General features: G+C 40.1%; 1 protein-coding gene across 5 annotated transcripts in view; it reads right to left on the bottom strand.

Moving 5' to 3' along the window:
• TSPAN4 (tetraspanin 4) overlaps positions 1-15,181 on the bottom strand; it is a 753,539-nt gene that overhangs the window by 276,793 nt on the left and 461,565 nt on the right. For 4 of the 5 annotated variants that reach the window (XM_060769140.2, XM_067462592.1, XM_060769125.2 and 1 more), the window contains one exon: positions 11,901-11,980. In XM_060769140.2, the coding sequence (XP_060625123.2) occupies positions 11,901-11,980 (80 nt within the window). Of the gene's footprint in view, positions 1-11,900; positions 13,077-15,181 lie in introns of those variants that run through there. The other variant, XM_060769108.2, reaches the window with a different exon arrangement.

Raw genomic sequence — 15,181 nt, 5'->3', positions numbered from 1 at the left:
CTTTTCCATTATCACCAGTAACAGCCACTCATCTCTAGTAAGAGTCTTATTCAAGGATTTTTAAAGCCATGTCAGAATTGCCCACATAGAGAAGCAAACTTCAAGCAGAACCCACATTGGTAGTCTATTCACTCATTCGAGGCAGAACACATTTTTAAAAACCCATATAATCAGTTTCATTTTAAAAAACTCAGCCTAATATTTTCATATTTCTTTGCCTTTTGAAATATAATTCCTGGAAATTTCTCTTCTGCACAGCTCTGGGGTTTAAAGTAGATTTTGTGCTCTAAGAAATTACACTGTCTCATTTTTTACTTTTCTGCCAGTCAACTGATGAAGAGATACTTGGATCATTTGGAAGAGGGGTACCTTTTGAATAGATAAACATTTTAACTCCAATTTCTCAATCTCCGACTCATTTCCAGGATACGTGTGTTTGTTCACGCATATGATAATTGATAAGGAATGTCAAAGCTTCCTCACTGTTTTCGGTTACATGCCACCTATATCCTCGAATAATAAATACATGTTATAGAAAATTAAATCACAAGAGTTATGAAGCTTTATATGACATAGGCTGGTGTTGTCTTACATTTAGTTCCATTAGCCCAATAAAATCCACAATGATATCGGAGGTTCATAAAAATGCAGACAAATTTACATGGAATAGCTATTTCACTGTTACTTTTGCTTCAATAAATTGCCTTATATCAGAACAGAACAGAATTTTTATCCCATTTTAAGACACACACACAGAGAGAGAGACCCACAGATAATGCAATTCTTCACCAACCTCACTTTTGAAGGAAGAAATGAGCAATTTTAACATTTTGTCCTCATTGTGAGAAAATCCTTGAAAAAATGCACATTTTTGAAAACTATTTCCCTTTCAGATTTATTCAGCACAAAATTTGTATATGGTCTTTTTCTGCAAAGAACAGCATTCTCTGCACATAAAATAGCATGTCATATTATTTTATGCACAATATTGCAGTTAGAGCTTAGACTGTGCAAAAGTCATACTTTTTTGTGCAGAGTGAATTTTCTGCAGAGTAAGTCCTGAACAGTGAAATTCTTCTCTGGAATTCTTCTCCTCAGTGTTCAAGACACTCAGATACTCAAGAAACACATTTCTGACAGTACTGTATTTTGAAAATTTGTTTAATATTATTTCCATCCCAAACACAGATATGTGTCTATAGGAGTAAAGTGAAATACATCCAAGACATATAGCAGAAGGTTCTCTAGAGAAACTTTACCCTCTAATTAAATATTGACAACTGGTTTTGCTGCCACTTGTAGTCTCTCAGGACATAAATGATGTCTCTCTACCACCACCCAGCGGTTATGTTCAGAGGGAGGTCACTCAGCACAGCAACAACTGAATTCTTTATCCTTTCAGCAGCCAGCCAGTTATCAGTTTAGGATTAAACTGCCCCTACTGTTAAGCACACATTGGATTGCCTCTACTTTTGGAAGCTTTTCCTTTTCCAGAGATTAAGGAGCTCGACTGTGACATTTCAACACAAATCCTCAAAAGGGCAGCAGACTGGCATGCCATCTTAAGAGATGCAAAAAAGACAAAATCCCTCACAGTCTCCTATTCATCCTGCTAGCTTTCAAGAGGAAAAACACGGCAGACCAAACAAGCTGCACTGCTTAATACACAGAGATCTACATACGGGCTGCCTGCACAATGTCATGCATTTGTTCCAGTGGGAATGTAAAGCAACACTTATTTGGTGCCTTGACATTGCTGGCTCAGCACCAGCTCCCCCAGGTAGTCTGTACAAATAAGTCAAGAAGGGGAGTTTGTATCATTCCCCTTGGTGGGATGCCACAAAGTCAATACTACAATTGTCAGCTTAACTAATAATGTGGCGTAGCGTAAATCAGTATCTTCTGAGAACAAATACCTTGTATTATCATGGTGTTTGGTGCACACATGTAAGGGAAAACTGTGTATTACATCTTGGTATGTACAGGGCATCCTTTTTATAGGATTTTAACAGAAAGAAAAGATGTTTGCTCCCCTATAGACCTCCTCAGGAAGCCTTGTCGGACCTCTTTACAGTCTTCCTACAAAAACACACTCCATCCCACCTCCACAGTGGGATGCCTAACAGTTTATGCTGACTTCCTTATAATTGGATTTCTAAATACAGCACAATATTTTGCTAATAGATATAGTTATGGGAGAAATTCAAGAGATACCTTTTAAGCATTACCTGGGGGAATGCTAAACCTGATCCCTACTCATAAAGTCTCAAAGTTGTTATGAAGCCAAGGGTTCCCCATCTCTGTACTTCTAACTCTTGGTGGTTTTGGTGTCTCTGTCACACAACAGTACAACATGTGGGGAAAGTGTGGTCTTTGGGCTCTAGACACCCAGCTGGGATCTCCAGTGTGGCCCTCCAGCACTCTCATGCACCTTTGACATCTCCACTAATTGGAGGGGGGGGGGGATCTGGTCTGAAAATTTCCATCCCAGAATCTTCCAGGGGAGCTCTGACTGGTCACTCAAGTCTATTTCAGATTTTTGGGCCTGGTTTAACTCTAAATGCACTTTTAAAAATGGAAATAGCCCTTTTCTACGTGTTCAGGACATATATGGCTGGTTCATTTTGGGGGGGGGGGGGGAAGCCAGAATGGCTCACTGAGGTCTGAAAGAATGATGAAAACCACTCCCAAATCATTCAAAGCTATGCATTTTAGCTCTAGTGTTAATAAAGGTGATGGGGAGGATATTTTATTATCAAAAACATAGATAGATGGATGGATCAGTTAGAGATAATCATATTTACCAGAAGTAAAGCTATACTGTTTTATTACTGCAGCTTGTTTCATAACTGGTATCAGCTGAAAGATTTTGATTGTTTTCATTAAAGATATAATCTCTTCCTCCAAATTCAGCAATGCATTATTCAGTGGCATTGCATATCATTGTCTAGGACTTATCATTCATACTTGCTGAATTATGCTGTAAAAATTACCACAGTGTTCTTCTGGGAATCAGAAAAATTGCAGTGTGCATTCTGTGCATTTCATACATTTTAAAATGTGAACATTCTTGCAGTTAATATGTATTGGATAAATTAAGCAAGAGGGGGGGACATTTATGTGAAACTGAGATGACCTGTTCTGAAGATAGATGGGCAAAAGTAAGACTTCCCAATTATCCCCCTCAATCTCGAAATGGAAGATCAAGAGCACTATGGGCACTAATGTCTGAACATGCGGTTCCTCTTGTACTCAGTGGGATTAACGCAACAATGCCTCATCAGTAGGGTAAAACTAAGCAGTCTTATGATGGTCTAACCCCAGCTCATGTTCCTTATTCGTGGATGAACAATCCAACGCTTGGTGAATTCTGCTTCACAATGATAGGCATTAGGGATATATTGAGTCAGAGTCCTTCCACACATGCATTATAATCCAGGTTAAACTGGATTAAAAAAGCGGGGTGGCTAGACTACGTTTAGCCAAAAGCAGGAAGAATCAGGTAAAAGACTGTAAAACATGTGTTTAAAAGTTGCCCTTTAAACCCGGTACTTCCTGAGAAACATACATCTTTCCATGCCTGTGTAAACCCACAGGCATGGAAAACACATGTTTTCCTTCCCTCCCCCCTGTCTGGACTCCCCCCCCCCCCAAATTTCCCTCTCAATTTACCAGAGGAAGCTTTCTATACAGGACTTCAGCCTTTGTGTCTGTTCCTCCTCACTGGAAGATCCAACAGGGGGGCTTGGAGCAGAAATCCCTCCTTTTCCATCCAAAGCCCTCTTTCTGCTCTTCCAAGGGAGGGAGGCTTCAGGCCTTGCTGAGACTTCTAATAGAAAATGCAGGGGAAAATGGAAGGGAGGGGAGGCTGGCAGTGCCAGTGCCCACTCCTGTTGATCTCAGATCAGCAGGGATGAATATCTGGACACACACCCTTTCAAACTCCAGCTGTGGCCTCCATCCCAAGAGGAACTGGGATTTACAATCCCAATTCCTCTTGGATTTTCTGCCTATCTGGAAGGGTCCTCAGATTCTCAAACTTTTGCGACAAGAGAAGGTTAGCACTACCTCCATGTATTCACTAATAGAAAAAGCTGCTGCCAAACCTGGCTGCCCTATCCATGAATATGTACAACTCTCCTATATTTTGAAATGCCTCTTCTGTTACATAACAATGAGTCCTTGGTATCTGCTGGGGTTTTGTTCTCATGGATCCCAAATTCCATGGATGTTCAAGTTCCATTGCAAGCACTGGCATAGTAAGATGGTGTCCCTTTTTTTTAAAAAAAAATGGCAAAATCTAAATTTGCTTCTTGGATCCTTTTTTTTTAAAAAAAATGCCTTCAAGCTACAGATGGTAAACATGTGGGTTGCAGAATCCATGGATATGCAGGGGCAGCTTTATATACTTGAAAGTTTATACACACAGCTTTACAAAAATAATTATGAAGAAAAATGGCTGCACATAAAAGAAAAATTAAAGCGATGGGAACCATTAAAGCTCTCACTCTTGGGGAGAATAGCAGCTATTCAGATGAATGTCCTCCCAGACATGTTATACCTTTTTCAGACCCTCCCCATTATAAAAACAAAGAAAACGTTCGAAAGTTGGCATAGAGATATCCAAAAATTCATATGGAAAGGGGGAAAACATAGAGTGAGCTTTGTCAACTTATGCGACAGTAAGGATAGAGGCGGTCTTGCATTACCAAATTTGAAGCTCTACCACGATGCATCAGCCCTATGCTGGGTCAAGGAATGGATTAGCCTAAAAGAAAAAAAGATACTAGCCTTGGAGGGCCACGATATAATGCAAGGCTGGCACAATTACTTATGGAGAGGGAAAGCAAAGAAAGAAAGAAACTTTGAAAACCATTTCATTAGATCCCCACTCTTAAAAACATGGGAAAACTACAAAAACAAATTCCACTCTAAAGTGCCGCTATGGTTCTCTCCAAACGAGGCCAGCCAGATTAGAGGAGCCAGCAGAGAAAAATGGCTGACATATAAAGAAATAATAAAAGGTACACCAGGCAATCCAACCCTAAAATCCCAAGAGGAGTTAAAGAGTTATGATTCCACACTCTCGTGGTTTCAATACCACCAGATAAGAGAAAGTTACAACTTAGACCTTAAAACAGGTTTTGAAACAGAGAACCCCTTTTGGGAAAAAATCATCAACTCTGAGGGAAAGCATATACGGAAAATATACCAGGTGCTACTAAGGTGGGAGACAGAAAAAGAACAAGTTAAAAATAACATGGTAAAATGGGCTAAAGATATCGGCCGCCCTATCAACTTTAAGGAATGGGAGGGGATTTGGAAAAAAAATTTGAAATACACATATTCCAACGACTATAGGGAGAACTGGTACAAACTATTTTTTAGATGGTACCTGACCCCAAATCAATTGGCCAGATTCAGTAAAGGGAAACTGGAACAAAAATGTTGGAAATGTAAAAAAAATACTGGAACCTTCATACACATGTGGTGGGGGTGTAAAAAAGTGAGACTGTACTGGAGAACAATTCATAGAGAGATAGAGAAAATATTGAAAAAGAAATTCCCCCTAAAACCCGAATACTATCTCTTGGGCATAACGGACCGTGAGTTTGACATAAATAGTAATGAAAGTAAGACGTTTTTTCACCTCTCGACAGCGGCCAGAATCCAATTGGCACGGCTCTGGAAATCCGGAGAGGTTCCAACAACAGAACAATGGACTTTAAAAGTCTATGATGTGATGAATATGGACCTCCTAACTCAAAGACTAAGAGTCAACAGAGATAAAAAGAAGAACACAGATTGGAGCGATTTTTTGGAATATCTTGAAAAGAGGAAATAAGAATCCATGAAGATATAGTAAGACTGAGACCAATATAGGAAGAAAGCTGTTGTATTATTAGTCACTAGTAATGTATATAAGGAACAATTATCTGTCTGTTCAACCTGGAAGTCACGATGTTTTTATTCCCTTCCCCTATACCTCCCTCCCCCTCCCTCCCCCTATGCCCTTCCCCACTCCATCCCAAGTGTACACACCATACCCAGCTTTCCCGACCCCTCCCCTGACCCAGCCATCCATCCCCCTCAACACTACCTCCCCCTACTTCACCTGTTGATGTTTTAATATATGTAAATTAAAAATTTTGCAATAAAGATAATTTAAAAAAAAAAAAAGAAAGTTTATACTATGACATATATTTAAATATTTACATTTATATTTAAATAAAAAGCTAAGACACAAGTTAGTTCCCTGACCCCTACATTCTTGTTGTTTATTAAATTGTTCCTGCCAGAAGGTTTTCTCTATTCATTGATGCTCTCTCTGAAATTTAGTAATGTCACTTTCCAGTACTTTCCAGTACTTTCCAATACTTTCCCCTTTCTATACTCCCAAGGGCAGATTCCACAGATGCCACAGACAGCAAAAGCAGCAAGTGAAAGAAGCAGAACCAGAGTGCTTGTTCCTGCTCACTTCCTTATGAACAGAGTCATCTTCTAATGTCTGAAAATTCGAAACTCAATTATTTTGATCTGGTCTATGTGGAGCGTATCATATATGATATCAGTTACATGAGTAGGAAATATACACGGTAACACATTTCAATGAACCAAATGGCACTTCCAAAGATAAAATATAAAATAGGTTTTTACAACACTGGGATGTTCCACTGCTCTGTTTAAGTGATGAAAGAATTTAGGATTGCGAACACAGATCACACATCCATATCTCCCCAACCTGAAGAGACAGCAGCATCTTAAATTGTCAAGTTTTTAAATGCAAATGGTAAAGCCATTCAGTGGTCAGTATGAGATACACACAAAAAAGCAAAATATTTACCTGTTTCATATCCAAACACAACATTTCTGTCAACACAGGTATAATGTCTCTGTTAGCCATTATCTAGCATAAATACACTCCCTTGAACTGCTTCATTAGAGATTTCGAGCAGATAATACCAAGTACTTCAGCAGACTACAAATCCCATAACTTATGTAAAATGGAAACTTGAGCATATATGCTGCAATAGTGAGTATTCCCAGATTTTACCACAGCGTAATATTACTTTTTTGCACCCATATACTAATCACTTTTTCTAGAGTAAGACAGAAAATCAGCAGCATTCAATGATTATCAGCATCTCAGCAGCTCTTAAACTTAATAAAAAATAGCAAACTATCTGGTGGTTATAAGTTATTCCTTAGTTGAGAAACAAAGGGGGAAAGCCTATCAAGATCCAAACATTTATCCATTAGTCTTTTCTGAATTAGTCTGAGAATACCTTATCCCGAATTCCAAAATCTGAAATTGCACATGAGTGGCTGAGATAGAAGACTTTTGCTTTCTGATAGTTGAGTGTATTGGGAAGAAAACTATCTTAAATCTAAGAAATATATTAAACGTAAATGTTTAAACTTGGGTTCCATCTCCAAAATATCTCATTATACACAGATATACAAATACAGGTATTTCAAAATCTGAAAATAATCTAAAATCAACATCTTAAGTATTTCAGATAAGATATATTTAACATATACTTCTAGGTTTTGTTAGTTATTGTTCTGGAGCAAAATTAGCTTGACCTTATCCAGTTGGGTTCATCTTCTGGTGTTGTGTTTTACTCAAAGCTTGGAAAGAGTACTTGGGAGGAGCATGGTAGTCTTGTATTTACCAACAGCATACATCTTACTTCCAATATACACATTGGCTTTGGGCCACAAAGATCTTGCTGAGACCTATTCTAAGCAAAAGATGTGCTGACTTTCCCATCAGTTGGTGCTGAAGTTCCTTATCACAACTCTATGATGCCTCCAAACTCATAATTTGTTTTATTTCACAGCTGTTTCTCACTGTTTCTAGAGATTTGGTGCCTCCCTAGTTTGAAATTCAAAAGGTTCTAGAGACCTCATGTAACTCTGAAACACATATGCCCAAACCAGATAATCTATCCCACATCATAAACCCTATAAATCTCACAATAAAATGTATCACTAAACCTAAATAATGCAGGAGACCTAATTCTGATGTAAAGAGTACAGACAATTTCATGGCAGTTCAGGACAACATGGTGCTTCACCTTAGGAACATAACTTTTGCAAGAGAAGTATCCTAAAGTCAGGATGATGTATTATTGATGTTCCTTAAGCTTAGACAGTTCAAGCTATTGTGATGTCGAAAGAAAGTCACTCTTCAGCAACATCCTCCCCTTCTGAGCTGGCTGCCAATTGAGAGACTTTGCATGTTTGGCGCTGATTTAAAATAAAATAAAATAATTAATAATCATGTTAAAATGTGTTTTTTTTAAAAAAAAAAATCTGTCTTGGTTCAGCAAAGATCTTTTGGTTGTCATCTGATTGCTGTACCCAGAATGAAGCTTTCATGTCATTATTGAATTTGTTCTGACAGCTTTTCTATATTTAACGAATAATCATAACAGTATCATTAGTGTATGTCATCCAGTGATTTTATTTATTTTCTAATCAAAAAGATGTCTGCCTTTGGTATGCACATTTTATAAATAAGCCCATTTTAGTACAGAACCAGATAGCTAGATATAAAACCTCCCAAACATAATCAGTTTGAGAACCAGCATGACATAGGGTTTTGAGTGTTGGACTACACTCCTGGAGATCAGGGTTCAAATTCCTGCTCTGCCATGAAAACTCACTGGGTGCCCTTTGGCTTGCCATAGGCTCTCAGTCTAATAGAATGGCAATGGCAATCCTCTCTGAACAAACCTTGCCAAGAAATTCCCATGGTAGAATTCATTGAGTCATTCATTCGAGAGTCATTGTAAGTCCAACAATAGAACAATAATCATACCAGGGAAAACTTTGAAGTTATAGCCAATGCATTGATGCAAGGTGTCCATGCTCCTTCCCCAATACACTTTGGGAATAATGTGTGTGCGGGGGGGGGGGGGGCAGTTTTGCATTTGAACAAATCACAGCCCCCCTTTCCACTTAGCCCTTCTAAGCCCATATCCATAATCCTCAAAACCAGGAATGGTGTTATGCTCACTTCCATTATGTGGCTTATAAAGGGCCCTTTCAGAGACTGCCTTGTGGCCTGGGGCTAGAGAATCAGACCCCACTCCTAATGTGGCACCTCCCCCAAATTAAGGAGATGAGCAAAAAAATATTTATCAAGTATGGGAGGAAGCATCCAGGTAGACTGGAGTGATTTTTGTTGAGCCAGAAGACCTGTTTGGTTGCAAGAGATTGAAGTTAGTTTGACTAAAATGAAAAATGCTACAGTTAATAATCAAGGACATACCTTTATAAACACAGATAATACAACTTTTTGAGACTGAATGACAGAAGGCCAGATATAGTTACACCACCAAAGGTTTTCTCATTTCAGGTACATTATATACCTCAATCATGTAGTAGTAGCAACATACATCATTTTCCCACTATCAGATCTATTCTCAAGACATAAGCAGTTCATAACCCCTGCAAAATGCTAGCCAAGACCTTGAGAAAATGAGATAACACAGCAAAGAGAAATTGCTTCTAAACCTCACTTTCAGAAAGAATGCAGCACACTTCCATTGTGAATATTCCAAGGCAATTTGTGTGTATTCCCATTGTAAGTACATGCACGTTACAAGATGTAATTCTTTTTCAAAGATATGCATGCGCTACAGTACAGGATGTATTGAAAGAGCTTACAGAGAAAATGTCCTTCAAAGGTCTTACATGCATCGTATTTAAGGAAGATTGTTCAGGCTAGCCATTTAGATTTTCTTCTACATATGCTGTTCAAGTGTGTGAAACTAGGAACGGATGGCTTCCTGGTTAATTGGGGGAGGGGGTTGTGCTCTGGGTTTTAGTTTGAACTTTAAATGAACTGTAAAGGAAGTGCTATACCAAGTGATGACCTATATTCTCCAAGGAGGCCCAGAACCTTGGATAGCTCCTTTTACATTCAGAGTGAAGCCCAGAGCCAATTCATCACCACACCAACATGGGCACCACTAGCTGCCTCTGCTGATTGAGCTATAAATGAAGGTGAGCTAAAAGACTGAGAGAAGTGAGCAGCTTAAAAAGACAGACCAGTCACAGCACTTATCTTTTCAGGAAGCTTGAGGAGTAGGCTGGAATAAACACTGTGGGATATTTGGGACCCCAATAGTGTGAGAGAACCAGGAGCTAGAAGGCAGACTGGTCTGATATTTTCTATCAGCTTATCCAGAGCTTAAGTGGCGCTCCACTCCTTAAATAGCAGAACTTCCCTCAGAAGACCAGCTAGTCTTCAATACAGACAGCCTTAGACACAAAAGGCTAGAAAAGGAAGCAAGAAGAATTTTAAGGATGGGTTAGTGGGTCAAGCCAATTTGGACTACTTTAAAGTGCTAAGCAATCCCCCTCACTTCCCTACACAACAAAGCCCCAGCTGTTACTTTGTTCCCATCACCGTCTTAATCTCATACCTCTCTGTTTAAAATGTCTGTTTATGTGATGGCAGAGAAAGGTATAAGAGAACTTGAGCTGATAACTGACATGCCACCCAGATGCTCCTGCAGATTTTACCAAGGTATTGCCAGTTGATGTGGCCAACTTTTTAGTTTTTTTAAAAACCCATTTCTAATTATTTGTAAGGAAAAGTACTAGCAGTTAATTTATTTTGTGATTCCTTGAACAAAAAGTTACATCAGGTAAGAATGTCACACAGAGTTGCATTCATTCATTCTCCACAGGTTGGCCCATCTAAACAAAAAAGCAAATATGCTACATAAAGGAATTAACAAACCAAATCATGTTTCCCTTAGCCACACACCTGAAGGAAGATCAATACCTTGCTCAAGAACACTTGTTCTTGAAAACTTGCAATGTCCTTTTGAGATAAATGCTTATCAAGACAACTGAATGATTACCCAACAACACAGCTTCCATCCAGAAAGACTTGTATGGGTCCACTTTTATCTGAAACAATATTCTACACATACAGGATCTGCAGATAATCATAGGAGACTGAAGGTGGTATGACTGCTTATGACAGGGCAAGAAGTTCACATTTGGGATGTATGAGAGATACTCATCACTGTTATGTCTCTCCTCACTGCAAGCACTCATCTGCTAACCTACTTTATTCCAGCTGCAGTATCACTATTATTGATGCCACTACCCAGCGTAGGTGGCCACTTCATTACATGCATGTCAGTGATGTACACATTGATCAGGTAATTCTAGGTCATAGAACAAACAAGTCCATTAGCTCAGACAAAACACCTTTAAAACAAATGAGTCCTGTTTAAATTCATCTCATTTGAGATCAAATAGAACAATCATCCATGCCATGACATTATCCATGCATAAGTTTGGGTGGAACAATGAGCTCCCGGTTTCTGTGATAATATTTAAACAGGCATACATTTTAACAAATCAGATGAAAGACAAAGCAAAACAGATTTGCTCCATTATAATTCACCAAGTGGTTTAGATAGAAAAAACCAAACTGAGAACCATTCTATATATTATGCATAATAAGATGGTAGACTGAGATGGCAACTGTGCCATTTCAAACTGAAGGCAAGGGCTCTACATTTCTAATCCCCTCCCTCACATAAAAATCATGTGATAAACTACCACACCATAGAGTTGGGTATGTTAAACCCTCTTCTCTGATGAGTGGTTCTGTGTAGAGGTATTTTTTCCCAGTCTGGTAGAAAATTGAAATACATACAACAGCCCCCGCCCCCACCCCATTCTACTTTCCAAAGTGGTATAGCCCAGAAGTCTGCCACCTAAAGTTGATCATGTTGATCTGCAGCATGCTTAGAACACTCCCAACTTTCCATTTTTACCATCATGCACAGGCCCAAAGTTTGGAGCAAACAAATCTCTTTTGAGGGAATAGAGGGTGGGGGGATCCCACACATGTACATACTCACCCAGAACAGGAGGTTGAAGACAAACATGAGGTACTTAATGCACTGCAGGCAGTTGTGAGCCATACTGCACCTCTTCAGTTCTAGAAGAAAAATAAAGGAGAGATCCAAGTAAAAGACCACATACTTGTTCCCCTTGGGGGATGTGTATTTAGCCTTGGTGGCCTTAGGACCTGGGTTGGTGTGGAATCCAAAAAAAGAGTTGCTTGCAGCCCCAAACTGGCCACCATACATGCTGCTGTAGCGACGGAAGGCGCCATTTGGAAAACTGTAATCCTTGCTGTCCAAAGATGGGCTCCTGTGATAGGTAGATTCATCTGTGCTAGATCTGCGCATTGTGACGTCAAAAAAGTGTTCCACAATTATTATTGTCAACAATATTTGTAGGATTATTTTACTGGAGGGTGTGTTATAGACCACTTCCTTATTTGGCTTCCCCTCCTTATTGCTTTCTGCCAGCTGTCCTTTTGCCTGCCATCCTGCCAAGGAATACAGTGTGTAGAGAAAGCTTCCAGTGGGCTAACAAGAACCTTGCCCAGCCAGGAGTTGGGAAATACAACGTGCTTACTTGCTGAAAAGTCTCTCCTGCACAGGAAATATTCCCTTTGGTGGCACAGTCTCCCCCTTCCTCTGCTACCAAAAAGAAGGGGTTAACAGAAGAGGAAGAAGAGAGGAAGAAGATACTATGCCCCTCAAATTATGTTTGTTTTGTTTTGTAAAAAAAGAAAAGGAAAGGAAAAATAGATAAGATCCTGCTTTTTATCCCAAGTGCCATATAAAGCCTCTGCTCCACACTGCCCCACAAAAACCGAGGATGCTTCACAGAACGGAGGCTAAGAAGCGAGATGATCCACACAGCAATGAGCTCCCATGCCCTGCTCCTGCTGGTCACATTGCTCTGCCCAAAGACGATTCGGCTCACTTTAAAACGGTCTCCCCATCTCCCCTGTGCCCAGAGGACAGCTACGACAGGAGAAAGAAAGAAAGAGCTGTCAGTGCTTCATTCACAGCGCCGTCACTCCTGTGAGATTCCAGTCCGGTCATGCTCTCTCTGTGCTACTAACACACAGGCACCGCACTCTGGTCGGTTCCTGCATCTGAAGCGAGCGGCAGGGGGAAAGAGGCTTTTCTTACTGTATCTCATGAATGCCTGCTCAGCACTCTCTCCAAGCTCATGGCCCCCTCCCACAGCCAATCAAATTTACTCTCACGCTGCACTACTCCTCCTCATCACCTTCTTTAAAATAATAAAATAAATAAAAACCAATCCTCCTTGGCTTCTTCACAGCAAATCCAGCATGAGCTGCATTTAACCAATCAGTGTGTGGGTGCAGAAACTACCGTGTATATGTCTTAGATTTCACTGGAGTTGTTTCTCCAGGTAATTGTAATCTTACTTCATTCTTCCCATACTGGTGTACAGAGTGAGTGTTGTTGTTTTAAGTATCCCAAATGACATTGGTATTTCTTGGATTTATCGTTCCCTTGGGAGCCATCATGGGATTTAGAGATATTTTAAGTGTAATCACTCTGCAAAACAAGGGAGTGTATTATACTCTTACATTTGTTGCTGGCAAAAAACCCTACTAAGCTTTCTTTGATATTTTGCTTTCCCACCCCCCTTCCCGGCCCACCTTCTTCCCCCCCACACACATTTCAGCTGACATCCCTGGGATGCTGCTGATGTGATCCCCTACTGTGGGGGACTTCTATGTTTCCCTTCTCATTCTTCTAATCTGACAGGTCATTCACTTGACTGTTTTGACAGCTCTGGGTTTTTTTTTAACCCATCTCTGATCCCCACAGAGTAGGTTTCAAGCAGCATCAATTCAGTGTCATAGGACAGCGCAATTATCAAGGGTGCAGAAAATGCCTCCTGTTCTCTACACACACAACGCACATGCACACACACGTACACAGAATGCCTCATATAGTGCTTAGGCATTGGAGAGCAAAGGGGAACGACCCAGCTTTAAATCCCCACTCAGCTATGAAGCTCATGGGGTGACCTTGAGCTGATCATCTTTTAACCTAATGTACCTGTATGAATAAAGTATGGTAAGGGAGAAAAGTAGTCATACTGCTTTGAGTTCCTTGGAGGAAAGGTGAGTTCTCAATGCAATCAGTCAGTCAAACCAACATGTACATGAACTGTACAGCAACACTCAAGCTGATCCTTATTAGCCTCAAGAGTGTGTTGCAATTACTTCAAGCAAGTTCACTTTGAAGGGCTGATAAAGATGTGGATATATTTCCTCTTTAGAAGACCTAAGAGGGGATGCTGCTCCTCACATCTAGATTAATGCATTGCAATCCATACACTCAAATTGAATGTGGGCATGTGGGATGGGTTGACCTCAACCAACACCTGTCTCTGCACACAATTGTATTTTCATGCTGATTGGGCACAGCACAAGAAAATATCCCTGGGATAGAAACATTAATAAAAACCTCATGACAATAAGACCTGTTCAACATTGGAATGTGCTGTCTTGGAGTGTGATTGTTTTTTTAAAAGACAGAGGCTAGATGTCTCTCTGTCATGAGTGCTTTGATTATGTATTCCTGTATGGTAGGATATTGGGCTGAATGGGCCTTGTGGTCTCTTCCAGTTATGTCACAGAAGACTGGAGAAAGTTCCACTATGCAGCATGACACCATGTGTGACAAATTATTATTTAGTTTATAGCAAACATTGCTATGGCAGGTGATGTAGCTTAGGGTGGCAGCTCTAGAGGCAATCTGCCCCTGTCTAGCAGGCCACACCGCCACATTTTGGTGCGCCCAAAAGTGATGCAACATCACTTCCGACTACAATTTTGACTGATTTGAGGCCAATTCCTTTTCTTTGTTTGGTGGGAGGACTAGGGGGCTCTGGGTAGTAAAGGAAACCAAACTGACATGATTTTAGGTAGTTCTGGGAGATTTTGATTAGTTTCTGAGCAAAATGTTACCCCCAAATCAGCCCCAAATGGTAAGACTCGGGGCTTTGAGAAGCTTCTGGAGGAGGGGCTTCAGGGATACTAGGGGTGCCAAGGACTACATTCTATCTATGGACCATGCTATGCCCACACCTGCCTTAGGGTCTCCATTCAGACAGTGATATACATTCAGAATTATTCAGGTTGCAGACAAAAATGTCAGAAGGCAATACAGGGGAGGGGAATCATGGATAAGGATAATATCATTAGGAGAAATATTTCTTTAAGGCTGTACCAGATTTCTCTTTTTTCTTCAATCTCTGAAATTGGCTATGCTAAAACCATCTATGAGGATTCTCCACA

Source organism: Anolis sagrei, chromosome 1 (assembly GCF_037176765.1).
Source record: "Anolis sagrei isolate rAnoSag1 chromosome 1, rAnoSag1.mat, whole genome shotgun sequence".
In the NCBI taxonomy this organism is placed as follows: domain Eukaryota; kingdom Metazoa; phylum Chordata; class Lepidosauria; order Squamata; family Dactyloidae; genus Anolis; species Anolis sagrei.
Note: the sequence above shows the minus strand (reverse complement) of the source record. Positions and strands in the feature narration are given on the sequence as shown.